At 40.1% G+C, this 26668-nt stretch overlaps 2 protein-coding genes across 3 annotated transcripts in view; both read right to left on the bottom strand.

Moving 5' to 3' along the window:
• The window catches only part of DYNC1H1 (dynein cytoplasmic 1 heavy chain 1), a 44126-nt gene extending 24938 nt beyond the window's left edge, over positions 1–19188 (bottom strand). Inside the window, exons 1-30 of the mRNA XM_021403494.1 lie at positions 18865–19188; positions 16395–16482; positions 15667–15840; positions 15185–15440; positions 14352–14538; positions 13883–14154; positions 13545–13772; positions 11721–12797; positions 11241–11420; positions 10562–10711; positions 10131–10277; positions 9862–10002; positions 9549–9725; positions 9330–9440; positions 9127–9246; positions 8664–8903; positions 7966–8121; positions 7489–7602; positions 6776–6886; positions 6486–6695; positions 5970–6116; positions 5627–5793; positions 4856–5029; positions 3943–4108; positions 3676–3864; positions 3397–3591; positions 2437–2719; positions 2080–2180; positions 473–632; positions 106–349 (exon numbers count right to left, since the gene is read on the bottom strand). Of these exons, the coding sequence (XP_021259169.1) occupies positions 106–349; positions 473–632; positions 2080–2180; positions 2437–2719; positions 3397–3591; positions 3676–3864; positions 3943–4108; positions 4856–5029; positions 5627–5793; positions 5970–6116; positions 6486–6695; positions 6776–6886; positions 7489–7602; positions 7966–8121; positions 8664–8903; positions 9127–9246; positions 9330–9440; positions 9549–9725; positions 9862–10002; positions 10131–10277; positions 10562–10711; positions 11241–11420; positions 11721–12797; positions 13545–13772; positions 13883–14154; positions 14352–14538; positions 15185–15440; positions 15667–15840; positions 16395–16482; positions 18865–19135 (6236 nt within the window). The 5' untranslated portion in view covers positions 19136–19188. The remainder of the gene's footprint in view (positions 1–105; positions 350–472; positions 633–2079; positions 2181–2436; positions 2720–3396; positions 3592–3675; positions 3865–3942; positions 4109–4855; positions 5030–5626; positions 5794–5969; positions 6117–6485; positions 6696–6775; positions 6887–7488; positions 7603–7965; positions 8122–8663; positions 8904–9126; positions 9247–9329; positions 9441–9548; positions 9726–9861; positions 10003–10130; positions 10278–10561; positions 10712–11240; positions 11421–11720; positions 12798–13544; positions 13773–13882; positions 14155–14351; positions 14539–15184; positions 15441–15666; positions 15841–16394; positions 16483–18864) is intronic.
• PPP2R5C (protein phosphatase 2 regulatory subunit B'gamma) overlaps positions 22509–26668 on the bottom strand; it is a 76585-nt gene continuing 72425 nt past the window's right edge. For both annotated transcript variants that reach the window (XM_021403495.1, XM_021403496.1), the window contains one exon: positions 22509–25412. In XM_021403495.1, coding sequence (XP_021259170.1) covers positions 25281–25412 — 132 coding nt within the window. In that variant the 3' untranslated portion in view covers positions 22509–25280. The remainder of the gene's footprint in view (positions 25413–26668) is intronic.

Genomic DNA, 26668 nt, shown 5'->3' with positions numbered 1-26668 from the left:
ACACCACTGTTTAACTGGAATGATTGCTTAGCAGGGTACTTAGTGAATTACAAATTAGAACAATAAGCTGTATATTTAGCTACAGGAACCAAAGTTGTCACTCACTTGAAGAATGGTACAATCTTATTGGCAAGCACTTCAGCTGTACGGAAACCCTGGGAGTAGAGCATGACCTGGGCGATCAGCTGACGGTCCGGTTTTGTCATTGCCAAGCTACGGAACAACTTCTTCAAATTGTCAGGCAGATTTGATCTGCCTGCATAGCCAGGATTCATGGTGATGAAGATAGCCATGTCAGGGCTTACTTTGACTTGTTTGTTCAGCAGCTCACAAGTAATAGGCGTTGCAGCTGAAAAGAGAAGGAAAGTGATTTCATTCACGGAGTGTTGCGAGAAATGTAACTGAGTAACAAAACAGCATGAAGGACACAGAAGATGTTACACAATGCTACCAGAAATGAACAGTGACATACTCTTGTCATAGTTGGGGTTGGAATGCTCTCGCAAGGCTTCCTGGATGCACTGAACTTGCTGTGAAACGGCAGACAGCATGCGCTCCTCCAGTCGGTTGAACTCATCAAAACAGCCCCATGCACCTACTTGGCAAAGTCCCACAAAGATGCGCCCCATTGCCTGCACACAGACAAGAAAATTCTCTGAAGTAGCATGATCCTTCTTGCCTAGGCATAGGCAAAAGAATGGATAACAGAACTTTAGAGAGGGCACCCAACAAGGAGGAATTGCATTCGTATACAAGTTGTAATCTTTGTAAGAGCCATAAAAAATTTCTAACTGACTTTCAGATATTTGCTGCTTTTTATTACTACAATACTATGGTGTATTCACAAAACAGTGGAAGTATATCCACTGCAAGATGTTTTGCATGTTGGTATCACTAATGCTAGGTACTGTTCTAGTACTTTATCAAGAGTTACAGAATTACAAAGCATTTCAGAAGAGCAAACGGGATGGACAGATGCAATAAGGCTTCTAACTGAAGAATAACTTTTAAAGCAGCACTCCACAAAATGAGAGATATGATGGGAGGCCTAAAAGCCACAGTAGTTCAGGATGGCTAAGAATCAGCTATTTATTTTCTAATACAAGAACAAGGAAATCGATCAAAGGTGCTCTTTTGTAAAGTGCACAGTAATGCAGTAGAACTAGTTGGTACAGAATGCTATAGAAACAAATGGATTCAAGAGGAAAAATAATACTTGTAAAAATTCACTGGAACATGAATAGTGAATAACCCATTTAACCCTGGGACTTACTGATCCTGACAGCAGTCAGAGGTAGGAAGAGTGCTAGGGGCAAGAATATCATGTGCCATAACTGTTCTTATTGCTCCCTAGGTATCTTCTTAAGGTTACCACTACAGGCTAAGCACTGACAGAATGGACTCTTGGTCCTAATAGAACACAGCTGTATAGGAAGACAAACAAGCAAACAAAAAACCATACTGGGACTCCAGCTGAGTCCAGAAACGACCAGGATTCCTTATCTGTGTTTCTTACTTGTCTTTACATAAATACTTCACAGAACTGTTTTGCAGCTGACAATTTCTTCTGGTTCTCAGCTTGAAAACATCAGTAATTTTACAATATCTGGGCAATTTTTTTTTTAAGTTTGGAGTAATCCTTCACATGCTGAGGCAAACCCTACAGCTTTGCCATGAAGGATAATTTGGTAATTATGTACCCTCAAACTCTCATTTGTTCTTCATTAAACTAGCACTAATAAGAAAAATTACACAGCTTAAGTTACTTTACTAAAGCTGGTCTTAAGCTTCATGTTCCTGTTCTTCCTATTCCATTCCCTCAATTTGCTACTGAACTGCCAGTTCTAAAGAAAAAACAAAACCAAACAAAAACAGAAGGACACTCTCCCCTGCAAACAATTTTTCACCCCACTTTTGCTTTAGGCATTTTCTGTTACAGAGCATCTGTACAAATGAGTAGGTTATCTGTGAGTTAAGTATTAAACACGATCATTTCAAAAGTAAACACTGCTGGCTGTTCTGAAGAGATTCTCACTACTTGTTACCAAAGACCACATTTTTTTAAATTGAGCAACTCACCTGGAAGTCGAATGTCTCATCACAGTTGAAAACCAACACGAAGCGGCCGAGCTGATGCCCAAGAGCCTTAACGGATTCTGTTTTACCAGTACCAGCAGGACCTAATTTTGAAGCAAGAGAAACATGTTTCAGTGTTTATAGTCTCAGGTACCATTGCCTTACCACGTAATCTGCCAGCATGCCAATTCCAATGGTACTCAATAAGGAACCTAAAACTGTTACAGCTTCTCCCAAAAGACTGTTCTGCTCTTCAATATCTTAGTTAAAAAACATTCTGAAACCTTAGATTACAGCTATACATTTCAAAGAGTAAGAGCTTATATCTGAAGTTTTTACTGTTCTTCAGTACAAACATACCAAACGGTGATCCCCCAAGTCTTGCCTCCAGGGCTTGTGTCATCGTCAGGTAACAGCGGTCAGTAAGAGGAGTCTGTACCAGCTTATCCTGAACACCAAGGTACTCAAAACCATAGTTGAATTTGGCGTTTGCCATCTGAATGGAGAGCTGTTGCAACACATCTGTCTGTTTTGGGTCAAAGTAGAACCGCATTTGGCTGAGCCACTCGAAGGACTTGGAGTTGTCAACCTTGCTTCTGAACAGTGATCTTGTAACATCTCTTTGGTGCACCAACTCGGTGATCTGGAAAATGAAGTAACCCCTCAGACCACAGCAGAACAAGCCACTGCTAGTAAAGCCAGGAATTAGGCAACTTTTCAGATCGGCACAGTGAACACTGACGTCATTCAGAAAACATGACCTACCAACAATACCTGTTTCAAAAAGTGTTGATATGAAGACAGAACTAACAGTGTTGACTATTCTAGCTAAGGACTTCCCTAGCCTTCAGCAAAGCGGTCTGCTCCTCCATTAGTCTGTTAATCCATGACAATGCTGAACAAGATATTTTACTTCCCAGAACCTATGAAGACAAACGCTCCTAAAACAGGTGAGATACCTCACCCTTTAAAAATCCAAAGGAATAACTTGGAGTCATTTTACTCTCTGCTCCCAACCCTCAATCTCTATTTACATACATAAGCATATAGTAACGGCAGCCTAATAAGATATTTTACTTTGGAATGAAGAAATCAGTAACTTCTACATTTGGAATAGGCAGTCTAGTCTATAACATGCCATGAAGTAGTAAAATCAAAAGAGTTTAAAACCATGACCACCTACGGGACCAGGGCTTGTGGCTTAAACTGCATTAAGCATTTTCCCAGAGGAAAAAACCAAGTCCTAGACCGATCTTTCTCATTAAGTTGTTACAGAACCTCTCTTTCTAAAAGACAAGAGGAAAGGAGGTTTTTACTTACCAAGTGCTCCAGTTTCCTTCTGCGAAGAGGTGGCTGCTCCATCAGCACAGAGTCTGCCAGGACATTGAGTGTGACCTCAACGTTAGCTAGCACTGACTGGAGAGGACTGCTGTCCTCACCTCCACCCATACTATTGAGGGCTGACTCAACATTTTCAGACCATGCAATCTGGGCTGATAGGACAACAAGCTGAGCCTGTGTAACAAAAAATCCTCATCAGATAATTCTCTTCACTACAGTAACTAAGCTGCAATATGGTTATATGTTCCATATTGATACCTGGTATTTGTCAATCCAAGAGATGTAGACTGCTGGATCAATTGAAGTTGCTTTTCCAAAGATTTCTACTTCAGTAACAGATTCCGCAAGCAATTTGGCAAGGGTCACTCTCATTTCTTTCTCAACCAGAGTGAGCCACTCATTAATCTTGGGATGTTCTGTGATGGAGACAGGGGTTTTGAACAGCACCTGAAAGAAGTAGTTTTCAGTCAATCTATATTCACATACTTACAAAATTTTAATTAAAGAGAAACAAAGCAGATCTACCTCCTCTCCTTCACGTGAGGATATGCCCAGAACCACAGAATTATCTTCATTGAGAATGATGCTAGAAACGCCAGCAAACATCTTCTTGAAGTGTTTCTGAAGCTTAGCAACATTCTTGCTGTTTCCAATGATTTCAAGCAAATCTTCATCACCAACAAAGTAAAACCTAATAATTATTTAAAATTAGATCTGTATCAAAAGTCCAACTATCACTTTTTATTCATTTATAGATATGGACATTTCACAGACGGATGCTGTATGGGAGTAACTGACACTCAATTCTCCACTACTGTAAGAGGGCAAGAACCATGAATTCACCAGAAGTAAGAGTTCAGTTCTAAAACCTAGCTTCAGTTCATGTAAGGCCAACCATACAGAAATGCATACATGCTTCATTCTGTGAAGCATTTTATTTACTTATCCATCTTTGAAATATCCACAGCAGTGCTTGGGAATTAATTAAGTCTATTACGCAGGCAGAACTTCCACTTTTGTACCTTCTCATGCTAAGTCACACTCATATTCTCCCATGTTAAGCAACAGACCAGTTGATGACTAGGGATAAGTCAGAACCAGTAACTTAAACACTGGATTATGACAGTTTAGATACTGTTCTTCAGTCTCCCAAATTAAGCAGTTTAACGAAGAATCTGTAAGCTTTTAGAAATCAGCTGCACTGATTCTTTAACTTCTGAATCCCTAAAAACAGCCACGTATGATCAAGTACAAGAAATTTCAGTTCCACTTCTTGAGAGGTAGCTTTAACTGAATTCAGTATTCTGAGGCCACAGATGCACAGTTATAACACCTTATATATACACAGTACATGAAGACTGGCAGAGGCTTTACATAACAGTACACCATTCTTGTACAGAAACAGCAAGTTACTTTTCTTCCAAAGTCAACTTCTTACCGAGGGAAAGAGGACCTCTCCCTTTCCAGGTATTCTCCCAGTGCCTTCTGGATCTTCCCAAGCAAGTCTGCCAGTCTCTCCAGTGACCTTTGCACACCTTGAATGTTGAGAACATCCATCACAAGTGGAGATTTGGACACCTTTTTCATGAGTGCCAGAAATTCAGTGCTGATGCTGCAAGTAAAGTAACAGTACTTCAGTGTCAATTCAGTAACTGCCGGCCTATACATCTCCAAAGTTATTTCTCAAATTCTTGCAGCTACCCTATGGAACACAAGGCTAAATTACAAAAACAGCTCTTCATTTATTTCAAAATACCACCACCACAAAAAAAAAAAAATACAGCTTCTTTGCAAAGTTAACTCTATTAATTTTACTGCTAAAGGCCTAATTTTCTTCATTTCCTACAAAGTGATTCTCTGATTTGATAGGGTGAGGCCAAAGGCTGTGGGAACAAACGTAAGCTTGCTGTGTAACAGCCAGTGCCAGAAAGATTCCAGAGTTAACTGACTGGAACGCAGAAGAAAAATTACCTGAATTCCCATCAACCTTTAAAATTGCCCGTTACCCTCTTTATTATAAGCCTTTTTCTGTCACTGTTGTCGACAGGCAGTTTTTGCTCTATTTGTTTGCTTAATGAACTTAAGTTTGCAGCAGGGTTGTAATCCAACCAGACCAGTTATTTCAGCTTAGGAAAGTGCTACACTGAAGTTATGAAGTGGTAGATTTGTTCAGATAGGCAAGAAAGGAACAAATCAATTAAAAAGTTACCTCTGGAACCGCTGGGTCTCCACTGGCAACAAGTGCTTGATGTCTGCACTACCAGTGAAGATACCCTCCAAGTAGACCCATCGCCTCTGGACGTCTATCCAGACATCAAAGAGTGCCATGATACGGTTCAGTTTATCTTCCCAGCTGAGGGCATCCTCCTCAAACACCTGAAGTTTAAAGGGTGCATTAACACTCATTTTAATAGTACCAGGACTGCTAATAACTGTTAGTGGTAAGTCACTTGAGAGTGATAATGTATGCATATGCAATTAATTGCCAACCTAAATATAAAACAAGAAGTCAGAATTAAATGAAGATTCTTTGGTTTTTCTCTCCATTTTACCTTGTAGTATGGTGACAGCTTCATAGCAGACACGCTATTAATGTGCTCTTTTACTTTGTTGAAAAGGTCATCCCAACCTCGAATCAATCGACATTTGTTCTGGTAATTGACCAAATCCAGTTCATAGGTGTTCCATACTTCTCTTATCTGAAGGAAAAGACAGGTGAGATATGACAGCAATTACTTCTGCTTTAGCATAACTACAAAGTAGAAATGTATTAGGAGTAATCAGATTTTTCTTTTTTATCCAAGGATTCTGAGTTTATACTCAAGTTGTTAGAGAATACACCACCAACTAGCGTTTTTTGCAGTCATTATTGAGGACTGCTCTTCCAATTCAAGTTTCATCACCAGAACCTTTTACAGCTTTAAGCTGTTCCAAAACACAGTGTTCCAGGGAGTCTGAGCACTTCTATCGACAGCTTAGATCGACAAGTTTCCTACCTAAGGGTCAGCCGTGTGACAGAAAGGCTTTGATCTGATACTATGTGCATACACAGAAGAGTTGATACTAGCCTGTTTCAAGAACTCCTCCAAAGCCATTTCTCCCTGAGCCACGAGCAGTACATCTTTGACAATTGCTTCATTTCTCTGTAAATCAACGTCCCAGATCTGCCCCAGGGTCAGTTCTGATACAACCCAGTTAACGTGAAGCCTCTTCATCAGCTGTTTCCAGTGACGATCTTTGAGTGCCTCTGATTTCAGTTCAATAACTAACATGTTTATCTACAGAAGACAAGAAAGCAAGTTACATCTTCGAACACGAACTATAACATTTATGCATTTTTGAAATGAATGCATCTTACCTTCATGTAGCCTTTCAGAAGTCTCTGAACGTACTCATAGGAGGCATACTGTCGCAAGCGGGCAGGGAAATTCTTCAGCTGGTTCAGCAGACCATCTAGGTTTTGTCGAAGCTGTCAGTAACATAAAATAGATTAAATATTTAACTGTGCATATAATTGCATTCATAACATCTTATTTCAGAGAGGTTTCTGTGAAAATACAAAGCATAATCTACAGTACAGCTTTTTCAATGTTGCAGTTATTTGTGTAAGATGTGGTCGCTCTGTTGCTGAGAATACAATTTTATTTGTCCAATTAAGATTTATGAAATTGTATTGTCACAGGCAGTTTATATGGCTTAGTGTTCCTATTGCTTTCTACCTCTTGAACACTTAAATAAAGCTGATACTGTTCACCCAGCTATAACATGAAGTTCCCTTATTGAGATCCAACAGCCCACTTAAAACCAGCATAGCACATTTGTATATATTTTCTGTGTACACTCTAATCTCATTACTGGAATTGCACTGGAGAACTATGTAACTTGAGACAAATGCTGCAATTTTAAGCTTAGCACTTAAAGAAACATGCCCATGAGATGCAGGCAAAGGTACATAAACACTGAAAATAATCTGCAATGTGACAACTGAGCACTTCTATCTCAAGAAGTCTAACTATTAATTCACATATGCTTTCAGTAGTTATATTGCTTATGTGTACAGTAGTGTAGTACCTTGCGGGGCTGTACTGAAACCCAGGGCTGTTCTTTCATCTGATCAATCTGCTCCCAGACCTTTGAGAGTTCAGACCAGACGCCTTTGAGGTCTTGCAACTCTTCTAGGGCTACCTATAGTAAAAAAGGAATCAAACATCAGCAATTAGTTTCCATTTCCTCACAGTCAACAGTATGGGGGAGATAGAATCTTTTAACATGTCAAAAACTATCAGATAGCTTGCTAATTCAACAAAATTGTAATAACAAGTGACCTAGAACAGATTTCTTCATTTTTGGTCACCTAATAGCTTCACAAGTGTAAGGCAGTCAGAAGAAATCACGGACAATCTTTTAGGCTAGAACTGATTGACAGTGGAGACTGCATCTTGATACTATTACTTAACAGATTACAAGTCACTTCCCAAAAGGAAGAGAGAAATGGAACTGAACCATTTTGCCATGAGACTGACAAGAAGTTGTGTGAACAGGTTATACCTGGACACGTTCTTCACTGCCACTGAGCAATCCTGTATCTGTTAGTTCCAGAGCCTCCTTGGCCTTTGCACACTTCTCACGATCATCTTTCAGCCTCCCAAATTTTCCTTCATAAATGGTAAGAGCCTGAAGAGCCTCTTCTGGACGCAAGTTGCCCTAAAGTTTGGAAGAGATATATTAATCCAAGAAGTTCGGTCAAGTTGAAGCTAATTTAAAAGCAAGGACTGAATACCAAATGTTGGCCTCATTTTTTTCACATTTCCAGTATACTGATAAAAAGGCTATATACAAATCCAGAAAAAACCTCATCTCACTTCTAAATGCAGTGTTTTACTTTACTGAGTATCACTTCAGGGGAGGGGAAAAAAAAGCAAAAAAAAAAAAAAAAGCACCCCTTTAGAATCTTTCAACATACACACCCTCTTACTGATCATTTGTCTTCGTCAAAGTTTTGTTAGTAACTGAAGTTGCTTTGCGTTTTTTACTTAAGATATTTCAGATTTTAAGGGTAACCTTACCTCTACCACCCAAATAAACAAGTAAGTCAACGAACAAACAATAACAGAATCCCCACAAAAAAACTTTTACCATCATCCATAATAAAAACTGCAAAAAAAAAAAAGCATTAAAATAAACTGCCTACTTCTTGCTGAGTGCTGAAAAACTACCTCATTTGAGTATTAATTACTGTTACTTACTGTTACAGGCTTTGTTTTCTCCCAGTCTGCTAGCAAGTCAGTTGTTCTGCTCTCTACAGCCCGATCCTCTTGAACTATCTTCATCTGCAAGTTTGCTACTTGTTGTTGAATGGCAGAATCCTTCCGACGCATGATGTCATTAAAGGCACCCCACTCTCCCTCAATGTTGTCAATGTACAGCCAAGAGGACGGAAACTGGAACCTCTGTTTCTCAAGCAAACGCTGACCATTGCGATACAGCTGTAGGAGACAGTGATTCTAAGTTAGTTTCATCTTTTTAACTGATATCGCAAGACTAAATACTCAACACATTTTAACAAGCACTCACTACAGACTCCTCAGAATATGAAGTTCAAGTCTATTCTCAAGAGGGCCTGAATGTCGTAAAGCTATGCCTGAATGTCATCTTAAGAGCAAAGTCTGACATTCTCAAAAGTAAAAAACATTGAGCAAGGCAACATACCTCCACTTGCTTTTCAAATTGTTTGATTTTACGTTTCAGGGATTGCACGTATGTTATGAATGTCACTGCATCTGATGTGCTGGCAGTATCCACTGAATGCTGCTCCAGTTCTTGACGGGACTGTGTGGGGCAATAAGTCAGCATTTTAGAAAACCAGAACAAGTTCATCTGAAAGTGAAAAACTAGAGATAGAAAAGCCTTACCTTAGAAATTTGTGAATGAAACTCTGTCATATTCTGACCGAGCATCTGGCCAAATTTGCTAAGCACTTCCTTGTGCCAGGAATCATACTTCAAGTTCACTTTTGATTGTACCTACAGTCAAACAAGGTTACATAATAGTTATTAGTCCTGTTATTTTCTGCTACGCACCCCTTCTGAATTTTAATGCCTCTATCACAGTCAATAATTGCAATTTCTTACCTTTCCATAGTCTATCACAACAGGTCCAAATTCCTTTCTAGTTTCTGCATTGTCAAACGTTCCTCTGGCCTTTCTTATCTGAACTAAAAGGGCTTGCCACTTATTTAGGTCTTCTCCAAGGCGGTTGTATATGTTTTCAGCCTGCATATCCCACAGGCACTGGTACTGAAGCCAAACCTAATAAAGAAATTTCACAACATTTTTAACTTTTCCAGTATATTCTAAAAGATGTTTCCCTCCACCTCTGAAAATTCTTAATTAAAATGAGCACAGTCCACGTTCATTGTAAGTGTAGCATCATGTAGCTTCCTACCTTGACATACTGTTCCACCTCAGTCACGATTCCCTCGACAGCATAGTACGACTCCTCCAGGGCTGCAGGGCCATCAGGCATCCGTGTCAATGCATTACGATAGAATTTCTCTTCCTCAGACAGCTCATAATGCACTCCAACCTGAGAACCACATGTGACATACATGAATTTTTAGTGTACTTGAATTCAGTCCTTCAGTAACACACTAATGCTGAATGCAATTAAGTGCAAAGCAGAAATAATTGCTCACACTAGATACTGACACTCACCTGGTATCTCTGACTTTGAATTCTTGGTAGTGACAGGATTACTGTCTTCCATGAAAACAGTTCTTGATAAAGTTTGTACCTGCACTCTTCAATTGGTGGATTCAAGTATATCACCTGGTTGGTTATTCTTAGCTCGTGTACAATGTTCTGCAGAAACAGTGAACACACTCAGTTCTACTGGAATATGCTACTACAACCCATGCTGACAAGAATTTGGGACTTCAAGAGATAGCTTGCACTCTTGAAAAGCAGCTAATACTTATATGGGTGAAGCTTAGTATTTCTTCAAAATCAGATGCAGAAAAAATATTTATCTCCCATCAGCCTCAGTTAAAATCACTGCATCAAATAATCAGCAATGAAAGAAAAAAACAAACAGCCTCCCCCTCCAAACAAACAAAAAGCCACAAAACAAAATACCAACCACTTACTTTGATCTTGGGCTCTCCACCAGGCTTATGGCTCACTTGCGGAGCATCTGTATCCATGTCAACTTCTGCTTTGTCATCTGCTTGCCCCAGAAGAACTTGGGTCCAGGCTCTCAGCCCAGCTTGCATGCGAACACCCAGGATTCTTTCAATCTACAGAAAGTAAGCCACATTGGAGACAAGTTGCATAGTACTGCATAAGGAGCCCCTCTGTCAGCATGTTCTGACACCAGATACACTGCGATGTCTCAAAGAACCACACGCTCCTTTACGAAGCAACTACAAAAGGTTTAGGAGTTCTGGTAGGCTTTTCGGTGAACATCAACACAAAGGTTCTGTCGTTGTCATGGACTTCCATGGAATTAAGCAATTTTGACAGCTTTAAAGTCGGCCTAGTATCCAACAGTCTGAGACTTAACAAGCAGATGTAAACACTACTAAGGTAAATAGTCTTCACTACCAGCATAACAAATCTTCCCCATCCCTTATCAACCTTACTGCTAAGCACCTTCTACACAGTCAAGCTGAATCAAACTCTTTTTCTTCAAAGGAACTCCCCTTGAGCTCACTGATCCCAAAAGATAACAACTGAAAACAAACAAGTCTTTCATCTTCTGCACAAATATTTTGCACCTGATTATAACGTTTCCTCCAAATACATACTTCTTGATCTGAAACCTACCTCCATATCCAGCTTATTGACCCAGATTGGCAAGTTCGAATATGAATGAAGATTTAAGTCATCCACAGCTTTCTGAACCCTGTTCAAGATTTCGGAGAAAGTCTTGTGATCATACATGCATGTTTCCAGGGATCTCACTTCCAGGTCTATTTTCTCTTCAATAATGAGAAGATCATCCACCTAAAGAAAAGGTTTAGGAAAAAGAAAACGTTTAGCTCGAGAGGCTAGAGAGACAATAATATCTATGCAGAAATGGTTAGTCATTTTTTTTATTTGGATGCACTAAGTCAATCAATTTCAGTCATACCAAAATATCCATTTAGTTGGCCAATTTGCGTTAACTCAACTGGCCACTTAATTGAAGAGCTACTGAGGCAATTCCAAGCAACTATCAAAGTCCACTTTCGCTTAATGACTCATTAGTGAAGTATTAAAGTTAAGAACAATTGTAGAATTTGAAAGATAAGTGGTATAACAAACCTTTTCCTGGAAACTGAAGACAGTCTCAGCCAAACGCTGCACGTATGGATCAAGTTTGTATGACTCCCACACAAGTGCAATTCCTTCTGCAATCAAAGCCTGCACCTCCTTTTTCAAGCCAGCAACCAGAAGCGAGATAGTATTACGCTCTTCCACTTTCTCACATGTTCGTTCGTATGTACGGACACTTTCAATCAGAGAAATGGCAAATGGATACAGCTGGTTTGCCTGGTGAGCTTTGTTGACAATTGCTAGAGGAACACGGAAACCCAGCCACTTCAGGTTTCGTACTTCTTTTGAAAGTGTAATTATTTCTGGAAGGAAGTTGACTTTCAGTTTTAGGACATTTCCACTTCGACCTCTAACACGAGTGCTTTCAATGGTGAAGATACGACCAGACACACCAAGATTGCGTTGCTGAACTTTTCTTGCCCAGTCATCAAAGATCTCTTGAGTGTTGAGCTTCATGCGAAAGCTATCTCCATCTTGCTTTAATTTCTGACCTTCTACGTGGTTCTCCCAGCCTTTGCCAAGGACATCCTCAACGCGCTTCATGTAAGCGGTGAGCTGCCTGTCAATCTGTTTTGCCCAAATTATAGACCCAGACACCGGAGGCAAGTCACGAACATGACTCATTTTACAGGCTTGACTTTGTGGGTATTGTACCTTAAATTTGTCATGAAGAGATTCAATATCATCTTTCACACGCTGAATCAATTGTGTTTGATATTCACGAATGGCACCTCGAATGTGAGGCCTGACAAACAAGGCATTAAACCGAGAGAAGATCCTGAACATTTCATTGGCATTCTTTGCTGTGCCAAGCTGGTCTCTCAGACGGGCAGTTATTCTTGTTTCAACCCTATCAATTCTTTCATCGTATCGTTTCATTGCCGCCTCCCAAGCTTCTGTACCTTCTTTGGAAACATCTAACCCATCCACTTCCTTGACATTCTCATAAGCGAGATTGACTTCTTCAATGGCATTAGCATCTGCAGCATCAAAAAGTACTTCCGCTACTTTCATATCTTGAGGTTCAGGTACATCTCCTTGATTTTGTTGGGCAACAGCAGTTACCTGTATTAAAAATCAGTTAGTGAGCCAGCTGCCTCAAAATGTACCTAGAAATAGCTAAACCCAGCCTGTTCTAACAAGCACTGCAAAAAGCCTACAGATGAGTACCCAACACCTTAGCAGAGTTTTAGTAATATTTGATTTAAAATTCAGTGAAGAATAGAACAAACTAATTACGTTATAAACTTCCACCACTATGCAGCATAATCTCATTTTCCACTATGCTCTAGCCAAGCTCATACATATATACATAACTGTGCATGTATATACACACTAATTAATCTCCCCTATTTTAAGTCTCGACTTGCTGTGCCTATAACATGAACATGGTCACATAGGATCTCAAATATGTCAGAGTTAAGACTAAGCCTTTTAGCAAGGGTTTTGGAGGAGAAAGTGAATTTCCAACTTGAAGAGGTGTTTCCTGAATTTATATTTAACTCGACCTCTTTAGAAAGAAGACCAGGTCTGCAGAAGTAGTCTCTGCCAGCTTGTAACTGAAGTTTCATTTCCCTTCCCTTACTACTCTCCTAGAGAATTTTAGTAGCACAATGCAACATGACAGAATGTTAAGACAGACAACAACATAGCTGGGGGAAAAATTGAACAACTGACACCCAGATACCAGGACTAAGCATTTACAGTCACCTGGTTTAATATAACAACCCCTTTCCTCTGCATCGTTACATATATTGCCTGATAGCAAGAAATCACATAGCTTTTCTGCCTGTTAACAATCAAGAATATTACCTGAGGTCGCAAGACTCTCACAATAACTGCCCTCAGCTGCTCATGCTGACGCCTGAATTTCCTCATTTGATCAAGACGAGACTGGAGTTTCCTATGAGCAGGACTGATACGCCACACCATCTTCAGGTTCTCTTCCCTTTTTCTTTTCACAATATCTCTTAGCAGAACTTGTAGCTTCTCATATTCATCATCCCAGGTTTGGAAAACTTCAAAGCATGCAATCATTACCTGAAGAAAGTTTCAGGATATGAACTTCAGCTACCAAACAAAATACCTCTTTATAGTCACTACTCAACACAAAATCACAGCTGCTACTATTGCAAAACCCATGAACATACCTTTTCAAACTCTTCATAGGCAACATGCATCAGTTTCCTGGTTCCCAACACCTTAAGCAGCTGAGAGCTCAGATCTCTTGAAATAGCCTCCACTAAACGCAATGCCCTTTGGATTGGATACTTGGTGTTTCTGATTTTTCTCAAATGGGTAAATATTGCAACAAGGGCCTGCCTTATTTTGTCCAGCTCTGTAGCAGACAGCAAGTCATTCAGCGGAAAGTCTTTCATCAGTGGATTATAGTCATTCACGGTTTCCAGAGCCTGTTTTAGACCTAAAAGCAATATAACAGGTTTTGACTTAGAGCTTTTCATTTCATTAATCCCATCTGCACAAGACAGTAGCTTTAATTAGACTGACATTCCTCTACACAGCACTGTTCTTTGTACCACAACACTGACATTTCAGAACAGGTTAAGTTCCAGAGAACATCTGAAGAAGATGAAGAGATTTACGGAACAGATATTTCACCTGTGTCTGTGTCAAAGCTGACAGTAGCGTGAAAACGTTTGCCATGTTTCAGAATATCCAGAGTTAAAAGAACTTCTGGACTTTCACGTTTTTCCTGAATGCGATACAAAGCACGCTCCAAGTTTAACCAGAAGCTGATCTCCTGCAATGCAGTGCCTGATGCGGGATCTCGATCTAGTTTGGTCACCTTAAAAATAAAAGAAAGAAAAAAGCAGGGAGTGAGGAAGACAGAAAACCATTTAATTTACATAGTTCAGCTGTAACAGCCTGCTCTATTACTAAATACAATTGAGACATGTAACATCTACCAGGATTTAATGTTTTCTATTCCCACGGAAAAATAAAAAAGTAGATGCTAATTCTGGCTGCAAGCAGAACAGCGGAGTTCTTTTGCGTAGTAGTAGGCAGGAGTACAACAGATTACAAGACAGAGGTAGAGCAACTGTTCTGAAGTGGTTGTGGATGCACACGGACAAATAAGAGAACGAAACAAAAAGTCCTGTTTCTCTCAACCTGCTGAACAGATTTGAGAAATGGTTGCAAACTTCACTGGGAAACTGCCAGTTACATACAAATGTTCTTTTCCAGTAGAGATAACACAGTCACATGCTCAACTGCCTGCAGAAGAATTTAGACTAGTCTCAATATTTAGACATGGCTTAGTCTAGTCTAGAATTAGACCACAGTCTTTGATGCCTCAGAAAAGCAGTGTCAGATCTCCAGAGTATCCTGCATGTAGGAGTACATCACCAGTCACACTGCGAAGATACCCAGTGGAATTTTTCACAGTACCAGAGAGCAATTCTCACACAGTCCAGCAGTTGTCTTTTTACCTTTTGTATCTCTCTAATCCAGCGATTGACTCCAGACTGCAGCTGATTGAGGAACAGTGGATCCTCAGCCTTCTCACCAAAATCTGTAACCTTTGGTTTTTCTCCACGTTCGTAACACTGCTTGGCAACATTAGTAATGGTTGCATGAATTGGCAGACTAATCTCTGGAATTTCAATATTCTGCTGCAGATGCAAGAGGCCCATTTCAAGTTCTGCAATCTTCTTCTCAACTGAAGGAGCCATCTTATCACCATCTCTGAAAAAGCACAGAGCACTCTGTTTCTGTACAGAGTCAAAACTAAAACCATCCATGACACACTAAAGCCAGTTAAATTACTGAGTCAGCATTGGCTCCATTTACAACTACACACTTAAAAACTTACACTTACAACTTGCCTTGAATAGTCATTGTCTTTTTTGTTTTTCATTGAACACTTGCTTTCATCTGTTAGTAAAGAAGTGCAGTATTTATACCGAATTACCTGTCTGCTTTGCCAGATTCTCTGATATAGGACTTGAAAAAGGGAGCGACGGCATTGCTAATGAAAGAGTGTAGTGTTTCATACGGCGAATCTTCACTGAGAGTGACCACTCTCAGCTGGAACGACACTGGTTTGTCGGCATCAATCACTGGCGTGCGCTTAATGAATGCCAGGCTGCAGAACAGAGAGGAATGTTTTACCATTGGAAACTTGGAGACAGAACAGCTTTAACCTGACTGCAAGTTCAGTTCGCAAAACATAAATGGTAACCTCCATCTCATACTTTACAATCCTACTTCTGGGGCTTGAAAACAAGTCTTCCAAAAAATACATCTTTATTCTTAAGTATTCAGCTGTCACTAAGCACCCACAGTACATGAACACTAGAGGCACTCATCTTAATAAGCTTCGCATAGGAAAATGACATGTAATGGCCAAACAAAAACAGAAGATTACTGAACCCTGGTTGTAGGTGTAACTATTTATATGTATGCTGATTAAATAAGACCACTTCCTTCATGGATTTAACCTCAGAACTAGAAGTTCTCAAGTCCAGCCCTTTCAGCCTTGTGATGCATCTGTTTTACCAGAGCTTACACGCTGATAAGCCATTGCCCCACCTGAATAAGCACACTACATGAAGCATGAGTAAATACTGATTATCTGCCTGCTTGTGTAGGTTTTGCTTTAATAGGGTAAAAATGTCAAGATCTATTTTACTAACTCACCTGTTTGATTTTATTCCATAATGAATGTCATTGCTGATACTGTAAGAAATGAACTCTTTTTCCTCTTCTCCTTCATCTCCCACATCCTCTGCAAAAAATATGCTAATTAAAAAACATTTTATTTCTAAAACATCTGTCACCCTCTCTCAAACACCTTCTGCTACAACCAGACTGTTTTCTAATCTTTAATTCCTGCATCAACTTATCATGCAAAGAAGTTGGAGTTAAATTCTGCTTTGCAATATTCCTTGCAGTCAGGATGAGTTCACTGGTTTTGCAGCACAACCCCATTAAATTTTCTAGGTTGCCACAAAAAAAAAAAAACAAAAAAAAACCACCCAACAACACTCCCCCCAAAAAACAAAAAAAACCATCACCCCCCCAAAAACAAAAAAACCCAACATCCAAAAAACAAAAACCCAACACCAAAAAAATCAACCCCCCCCAAAACCAAAACGAAAACAAAAAACCCAAAAAACAAAAAAAAAAAACCCAAAAACCAAACCAAACAAAAACAAAACAAAAAAATAGAAAAAAAAAACCCAACCCCCCAAAAAACAACGAACATTACAACAAGCACATTATAACCCACGTTCTGCTTATGAAGCTGAATGAAATTTTCTGGAGTACAGAAAATTTTTTGCACTTATTTACAGGGATATGTTCCAGGATAGCTACATTTTAGGAAGAACACTAAACAATTACTTGTTTCCCTACAGGCTGCTTCCTATTTTCAAACTTTTTCTTTGAAAGCGATTTAGAAATTAAATTGGAACAAAAAGAACAATGAACCAACACATCATAGCCCCCAGGGGTGGCCAGGCAGTAGCGCGGCCTTTCTTATCGGATGATGTAATTGCTGGGGATGCGTGGAGCTGTGCTGCAATGCAGAGGTTTTGGCGCAGGTTACTCCCCACTAGGGGACACACCCTGACCGGATGCACTGCACTCTTCTCCTCCCATTTCACCTGGCCCTGCATACCTGGCACATTCTCAGTCTGCAACTCTCAGCACCAAGAGCCTGGCCAGACAGCAAGGCCACATCAGACACCGCAGGAACCCATGTGAATGCCGCTGGCAAGCTACGTAGCAAGCGATATGGCCCAATGTTCTATTACTTCGAAATACAGCCTCTGTTCAGCTGTATTTGTAATCCATAACTCCTTTTACACTATCTATTCCATGCTCAAATTTCAACAAAAATAATTGTTCTTAACAGCGTCAGAGAAAGCATCCCCATATGCTGCTAAGTTTGATGTAAGGTGGGGAGGGTCAGGTAATCCACCTTCCCCAAACAACTGCTATTAACTCCGAACATACTGAAGGAAGTGGCTTTTGCACACGATTTGCCAGCATTTAGTTTCTGCAACACGCAGTACGTTTCAGCATGCTTTAGTCACGGGTATGTGAAAACAGGCCTGGAGCTGACTGACCTCCAGTGCTTCACTGCTTCCATTCCCAATGGAGGATAACCAACCTCACGAGAGGTCTTTAGAGATCACCTGCGCTGCCTGCGAACACCCTGCGGAATCCCATAAACCTCCTTAATGACTGTCCCATGAATTCATATGGGTTGGTCTTTCATCTAGAAAATTCTGCTGTTACCCCTGCCAGGGAGGAGGATCATCAGCGGAAACGGCCCCAGCAAAGACAGGACGCTGCACACAACGCCATCTCACACAAGAGCCTTCCTCACACTCCCCCCGCGCACTGTGGCCGCGGGTGTGCTGAGCAACACAGAGCCAGTGTGGGTGCGTCCACATCGGGCTGGGACAACAGCACATGGGAAGCAGAGAACCAGAAATTCAGCGTTAACGCCTTGCAAGCTCGCATGGGTGGGCACGCAGCCACAGACAGACAGCAGGCATTGTTTAATGGTAAACATCCGTGTTACAAAGGAGCCTACTTGTATTTCTTTTAGCGTCCATCATGCTAGATCCTGTGATCAGAAGGGCCTGTTTAGGGACGTGGCTGTTGACTGCCCTAATAAAGTCACTTCTCAAACAAACGGAGCACATAAATCACATGAACGCTCCTCTGTCAGCCAGCCTGGCCGCGGTACGCAGTGCAGCATCCGACGGCTTTTCTTAAACAAAGACACCGCGTCCGGACTGAGGAACCTGGGGCTCCCGCCAACTCATTGCGGCACAGCCCTGTGCGGGCCGCTTCGGCCCCGTCGCGCTGCTCGGAGCGGGGAAGGCCCCGCGGCAGGCAGCCGGGGGCACGGCCCGCTGACGCAGCACCGCCAGCGCCTCTCCGGCGCCCGCTATGGTGAACAAAGCACAGCGGGCTCCGGCCGCAGCGGGGAGGCCGGACCCGGCGGAAGCAGCCACCGCCCGGCCCTTCCCGGCTCTCCAGCCGCGGGCAGAACGCCGGCGGAGCCCCGCAACCGCCGCATCCCCCCTCCATCCCTCGTTCTCTCCCAGAGCCGCCATTTTGTGAGAGCGGCGGGCGCGGGCCCTCGCCTCACCTTTGAGGGTGGAGCGCTCCACCAGCACCGCGTGGACCTGCGGGTCGGAGAGGAACTTGCGCATATGTTCCACGGCGCCCTTCTCCTCCAGGGCCGCCTCCAGCACCGCCGGGGCCTCACCGCCATCCTCCAGCAGCAGCGGCACCAGCTTGCGCAGGTGCTTCTGCAGCACCGACACGTCGGCCACGTTCTGCACGGCCGAGCCCGACACCTCCATGCCGCCCTCCTCGCCGCCGGGGCCGCCGCCCCCGCCGCCGCCTGAGTCGGACATGCCGAGGCAGGAAGCACCGCAGCGCTCCGCCCGCTCCGGCGCCGCCCGCCGCCTTATAACCGACGCCTCAGCACCGCAGGGGAGCCTGGGACGGGAAGGGCGCTCCGCCCCGGGGCCGGGCCGGGCCGGGCGGCTGCGGCGGTTTGGCGCTGAGCCCGAGTGGGCGCCGAGCCGTGCTCTGAGCCGTTCGTGGGCGGCTGCCCGGCCTGGGTGCTGCACGCCCACCCCCTTTCTTAAACAAACGTCAGGATTGAGCGTTTTATTCGATTGCTTTCTTCTGAGGGGAAAGAGGGAAGGTGGAAACCCCTCGCGCTAGTCGCTGTCCGCAGCTGCTGGGGCCAGGCGCCAGCGTAGAGATGAGGCTCGGCTCCAGCTTTTCACCTTGGCCGCTTTATCGAGCCAGCTCCTGTGTTCGCTATAGGATTTACAGCCTAATAAATCACGGAACAGCTTATGGGGAGCCTCAGAGCCTTCTCCCCTGAGCAACAGGTATCCAAGTCATCTGAGTGTTCTATTTAATGTCATTAACTGTGTTCTTTAAGTGTTCAGTACAACACTCCCCTATTTTCCATCTGAAGGACAGCTTGTTCACACACTCTTTTTCTTGTACATGCAGCTTACGCTTTAAGGACTGCATTTAATAAGGAAAAAAAGAGCTGTCCGGCTGAATTTCAATGAATTTCGCTGCTTCCCACTGGGGGAAATACGCACCTGTCATATCCACATAGTAAACATCAGTTCAGGCCAAGGATGGAAAAAATACAGGTTAAATGAACACCTTGGCTCAAGTGTAACCTGGCATCTCTAAGATATTAGTTGAAGCTAGGTAGCATGCTTACTTTTCTAAACAGCTGTCATCTGCTGCAAAGTCACCTTTTTGTGGCTTACAAAGATACAATATCATTACTCTAGAATTGCTGCCAGGAAGAAATGAGAACAAGGAAGGTGACATAAGGAAGTATGGAGGAGAAAGCAGGACAGAGATGGGAAATAAGAACTGCAGTAATTATTTATATCAATTGCTGCCAAATCCCCCCTCCCCCCACAGCAGTATTAAAAAAAAACCTAAAATCCAGCAAGTCTTACATTTAAGGACAAAGTAAATACTTCACAAGACCATATAGTAAAGTACAAGTCTAAGATTCAGTTAAGTGCCAGACTACTTGCAACTAAAAAACAGTTTAGATAAGACACTTTCTATTTCTTTAATAACCTCACCTTCATCTACTGTGAGAAGGGAGAGGAAGGAGCTGGGACATGCTTTGAGTTAAAGGAATCCAAATAAAAGACAAGATAAACTAGGTGTTTTTTTTTTTTTCTGCACAAGTTCTCAGGCTGAGTTACAGCATGGAGAGAACAGGCATTAGTTTGCTCAATCAGGGTTAACAACAGTTTGCCTTGATCTACCTCTAGTAGCTACTAGTCATTTTAGTAACGAAACACAAAGAAGGCTTCAGAATTCTAAAGGTTTACAGAAGCTTCCCACAGGCATAAAGGAAAAAAATCAGAAGGATTTTATTTATCATGAATAATTTAGTACATTTTTGAAGGCCAGTTGCCCGAGTTACAGAAAATCAAGTGTTTCCTGCCCGCCTCCCCACCTTGGTTCTGACGCTAACGTTTTCCTTCAGTGACTTCCCCAATCTTTCAATTCTACATCTTCTCATATTTGCTATATACTTTTGAGACTTTTTAAAATTAAATGCTTTAATACTCACCTTTACATCATGAGTGAACAGTGGAAAATAATGTAATTCACAGATGTTATAAATAAATTTACTGAATACTATTATTCTCCTCTTAAGTCAAATGCCTACTTTCAGATTAAATGTCAAGTGATAAGCAGTGTTTGGAGCCTTGTAAATCAATGCACAATAATTGCTGGGTATTAGTTGAAATATTACATCTTAATTAAGCAATGTCTGGAATAGGGAGAGAAGGTACTGAACTAAGATCTGACGTTCTAAACAACTGAAGTAGGGATTGAAAAGGAGAAAAAAGGAGCATGTTGCCACTGGTAGAAGTTATTCATCAACCCATATCACACATTCAAGTGAAACTTGCCATGTTTATCTTGAAAGTTTAAATGAACGGGAAACAACCAACCAACCTTTCTGCTTCATATTTGCTTTTCTTCCTACTCTCAACTCTTTCCACCTAGGTTCAACTTGCCTGTATCACAACTCACTAACATCTGCCAATTCATCTGAGTGGCGCCATGCCAACCCAGCCCATTTCTCTTCTGCAACTTCATCGTGATGGAGATCAACTTCAGCAAGCAATAAAAGTTGTTCATTTCCCTTCATTTAGTAGTAATTTGGCAGTATTTGAGACCAAAACAAAAACAATAATAATCCACAAAAAATAAACAAGCACTTGTTTCCCCCATCTGTAATTCCACAGCCAGAGTGCTACAAAAATGCATACTCAGTACAGCAAGACTTCCACACTACGATGACTCCTCTTAGTGTGGTCTTCTAGACCACAAGAATGCCTGAAATAGCTTGAAGCAAAATATGTGAACACTCCCTCCCTCCCTTGTACCAAAACATTGGAAGTTCTCCCCTCAAAAACCTATGCTGGATGCTTATGTAGTTTCACATTTTGTCTGTGCAGCCCTCCACTTGTGCAGGAGTGAATGCAGTCCCAGGATGAATGGGTTCAGAGGAAGGAAGCTTCAATCATGCTGCTCTTCAATTATGTGAGAAAGGAATGATGTATTATTATCTTTCATAGCTACACAGTAAGTTCCCCCTTGGGAAATTTTTTCATACATGGTATTTAACTACATCAAAGTTTTACCTCATAAGGTAAAGACAGCATAAGCTAAGCCATCATTTAAAAGAAGCTACAATCCAGGGAGATCCTAAACCAATCAACCAAACTGACATTATATATATACTTTGTTAGGGTTTTCTGTTTGGCTGGTTGGGGATAAAATATATATAATACATAAACCAACAACCATCTATTTGTTTCAAAGCCAGAACTTTTCTTATATTCTTGCCACCTGGCCACTTGTCTACCACACTATAATCCTTAATTTTTGGCTACTTCACTTGAAGCCTGTCAACGTAAATGTTACAAGGAAAAATACGGAATGGAATATCAGAAAATATTTGTAGACTGGAGATTTATCAAGTTCTTTTCAGTACTGATAACTGTTCTTAAAGTTGTTTGCTTTTTCTACAGAATAACCATTACTCTCTATTATTTTGTTAATATTACTAACATTAGTAGTCCTCCAATTTTTTTGTGAAACTTATGAAATCCTTTAATTCACACAGCTCATTCTTCAAACTATGATAATCTGAACATCCCACCCCCCCCCCCCCAAAGGCCCTGTGCTAAATATATTTTCATGATGAGCAAGTAAAATTCACATGTTCTTTATTTGTCCATATAATACACCATTCATTTTTTTTTGTTTTAAAATTAGATAAAAGCAAAATTAAATGGCAGGTGTATGAAGTTCTTCAGAAACAATGCCAGAACAAAAAATTGAATTACAAAATGTTAAAAAAAATGTCGGTACATTTGAACTTAACATTCCACTACTGCATAATGTTACAGATATTGTCTAATGAAAAATAACTGTGCCACTTACCTATTTTTGCTGTTTCTAGGAACTTTTTATTCTGTACATAGGACGATTCTGTACAAAATATGAAGTCTACATTTTTATTACTTATTACCATAAAACAAGGTACAATGTATGTACAATATTAAAATGAAGCCATACTGAAGCCACACTAAAAAGACACTTGTAATATTACTTTTGACATTCCTGATGTACAGGTGTAATTTTGGAGAACAGGGAAAGGTGTCAAACACAGAACTTTATGAAGAATAACAGTCACCAAAATTCCACTTTTTCTTCCTTTTTTTTTTATTTTAGAATGGTTTAGTAAAGGATTATATTATAGTTATTGATAATAAACATGCTGAACAATCAGTGGTGACAGATTTTGGAATATTGCCTAATAAAATGATGAGTGGCCCCAAACTTAAAATATGAATTTATGTGAAATTTAAGTCTCTAGAAATAGCATATTTCCCTTTTTGGTGAGTGTTTATCTTCAATAAAGAACAGAAATTAAATCTAGACAGTGAAAAATGTTCTTACACGTTGAGCATCACACAGTCAATCAAACACTGATATACATTTTTTTTTCTTCCCCTCCTTGGGTAACATAATTCCTTTCAGCAACCTCTTGCACAAACATACTGAACACTCAAAATCAAAGGTAACTGATAATCTACCAGCTAAAGATGGAAGTTCAAACAATGGTATATCAAAATACATAGACACTGCTTTACACAATTAAAAAAGCACCCTTTTTCCCTCAAAAGGAGAAGGCATCTTTAAACTGTTCTAATAGAGTTTATCCTACTGGTAAAGCATATTCTTTTTCAAGTTTTACAGGAAATGTTTCAGATACAGTGGACATTCCACTTAAAGGTTGGGTTGGTCTTTAAATTTAGTTCTTGTAAGCCAATATCTACCACTGACATTTTTCTTCCAATAGACAGCATAACAAATATTGGAAATTATATGTTAAATGCAACCAACAAACAGCAGGCACAGCATCTGCACAAGGTTACTATGAATGTCTGCTTTGTGCAATATCTTTATGGATGCAGGAGACATTATACTTCCTTAAAAAATAAAACAAAACTATTTTTAAAGAAGCCACATTTTTATCTCTTTATGCATCAAGACATTAAACATTAAGTTCTATCATGTTACTGCCAGAGACAAAAGGAAACTAATCACTCATTTAGAATAGCAGAACACATTTCAAACAGCTTGTAAGCAGGATAAGTAAGTCAAAAATACTGGCCACCCTGAGAGAAATCAAATATTGAAGACAAAGAACTATATTTTAAAAAAGATTTTCCTCCCGTGCTTTTCCATCTACAACAAAAAGCTCAATACATGCAAGTAATCTTGTGGAATATATAGCAGCATTTGAAGATCATCAGCAATTCAGATGCATTTTCAGTTCACTTGTGAGGTGTATTTGCAGCACATGTGCTCTTTACAACAACAAAAATATTTTCACAATAAAGTTATGGTCACTATCTCCTCAGCTCTTAGACTCAAAAAAAAGCAGCATGAAATTCAATGGTCTGCTCTTTTTCTCCTTTTACTTTATCATAAGCTTGTGATGTTTTGTTTTCTGAAAGGCTATGCTCACCTTTCAGATAAAAACTGATGCAGCTGAAATGACACAAATTATCTGCCATGGAATACTGAACTCTTAGAGCCCAAGAAAAATGCTGAGTATTAAAAGCTCAGATAAGGGAGAAAACAGTGAAAGAGCATTTTATTGACTTGAAAAAAAGTTAAAATGAAATTTTATATTCAATCTATTCCCAGTCATAGTAAAGACTATGTTTTAGGAAAAATTCTATTACCAGTTCATTTCTGGAATACTGGTGCCATATAATATACTGAAGACTGGAAAATATGGCTTTAAATATACATAAAATATTAGGACATGGAATATATATATCTGTATATATATATCTTTATCCTAAGTAAAGGAGAAATGAATTTACAGAACCCTTAGAAAGGAATCATGATTGAGGATTGTCATGACAGTTACCAGTTTGTAAGCAATGTTTTATAGTACGAAAGAATAATTACGTACTTTCAAAACTGCTGGTATATTACAAGATAGCAATGTGGAAACAGCTATAAAGTTGAGAAATCCTACAAAAGGTTTAATACTCAAATTTGATATAATTTTACTTTTGAAAACGCACATTTATCGTTAGTACCAACTATTGGTCATTCGTTTATTTAGATGGAATTAGTTTATAGAATGCTCTTCTCAAATGTTGAATATAAAAACTGCATGTTATCAGCTAGTTGGTACTATGATAACACCTCCAGGAAATTGTGTCCACTTGATTATAGTCAACCCAATATTCTGCATATGGAACTGGGTAATTTACCATTGTTTGAACTACTAATCTTGAGCTGCATACTCTTTAAGTTATTGCCTACAGAACTGGGTTGAAGAAAACTTTGACTTTGTGTGTAACTGATAGGTATGGCACAAAAAATTAAGTTCTACTGTAGAACTGAGTCCAGAAAAAAAACTTTTCCTCCAAAATAATATTTCACTGTAATAGCTTAATGCCCATCATGTGATATTAATTCATCAGCTCTGCAGTGTGATTCCAAGGCTTTCATGGTATAGATATCCTGAGGCAGTTCTGACTTGCGTCGCACGAGAGGACGATCTTTTTTCTGATCTTTCTGTGCCTGCAACCAAAGTAGAACAAAGTTGGAAAAAAATATTAATTCCTGAACTTTAAAATATTTATTGCGTATCAATGTTTACTTTCTGGGAACTAAATTGAAAAATCATATGGAAAAAACTTTTTACTGTCTCCTTTTAATGCCACCAGCTATCCAGTTTTAAGTCTTGAAACTGGTTTTTTTGCAAGAAAAAAAAAAAAACAAGAAACCCTAACAAACTAGAGCTATCAGCAATCATGACATTACTTATGACAGTCACTTGATTATAACTGCTCTTAAGGTAAAATTCTGACCTCTCTTCTCCTACCATCTTTCATTTTGTATGTCTCTACATCCAAAACAAATGATCTTAACTTTTCCCATGCTTGTTTACTTGCACCATTCACACATCTGAAAACTAAGGCTCTCCCATATTCCTTTACTAATGCTGTATCACAACCAGATAGTACTGACAGTGTTTTTCAACTATATAACGGTATCTTCTTACAGTCCTTATGTCCTTCTTATCTACCCTAATTTGCCCGTTAACCAATATTTATTCATGTTCTTTAAATTATCCTCAAAGTCTATGAACAAACACAAGGTCAGCAATTCCTTTCTGCAAATACTCTTATCATCCCCTTGTCCCCAGCTCCTCTTCCCAATCTGTTATGCTTCTCATATATTTGAGCTCAGTTAGGTCTGCACTGCAATTTCTCACCCTTTACAATTTCAGTTAAGCCACACAGCTGCAATCTGCAAACGGTGTCACCTCACAGAGATTCCTCAGCTGTAGTGAATGTTATAATTCTTTCCTGATAAACGTGACATGCTGCTGTTTCATTCTTCTCACTGAGAAAAGTGATTTTTATTTTTCCCCTACCTTTGTTCCCTAAACAGACTTATAAAAGGAATTCTATATTTAAAAAATAATTAATGGCCCTTATAAAAACCGAGCAGCTTTTACTTTGCTGTTTTTTCACATGCATCTTCAATGAGTTATTAACGCACTGATCATATTCTACCATACCAGACTATCCACTAAATGCGCTCACAGTCTAGTACAGAAAAACAGCTGCTGGTAGACCTTCCTCAGCCATTCTATCACTTCTTCTATATTGATACTCTGCATAAAGCCTTACTTTCAGTGACAATGTATAGATCTTCACATAGTTCCTCACTTTTGATGTTTGATTTTTGATTCAAAAAACTCCAAAATTTGATGTTGGCTTTTCTTTTTTTCTGGGAAACCAGTAACTGTTTTAGCTCATTTTAGCATC

This window comes from Numida meleagris, chromosome 6 (genome assembly GCF_002078875.1).
Source record: "Numida meleagris isolate 19003 breed g44 Domestic line chromosome 6, NumMel1.0, whole genome shotgun sequence".
NCBI lineage: Eukaryota > Metazoa > Chordata > Aves > Galliformes > Numididae > Numida > Numida meleagris.
The sequence above is the reverse complement of the archived record's forward strand: the minus strand, read 5'-3'. Positions and strand labels throughout refer to the sequence as shown.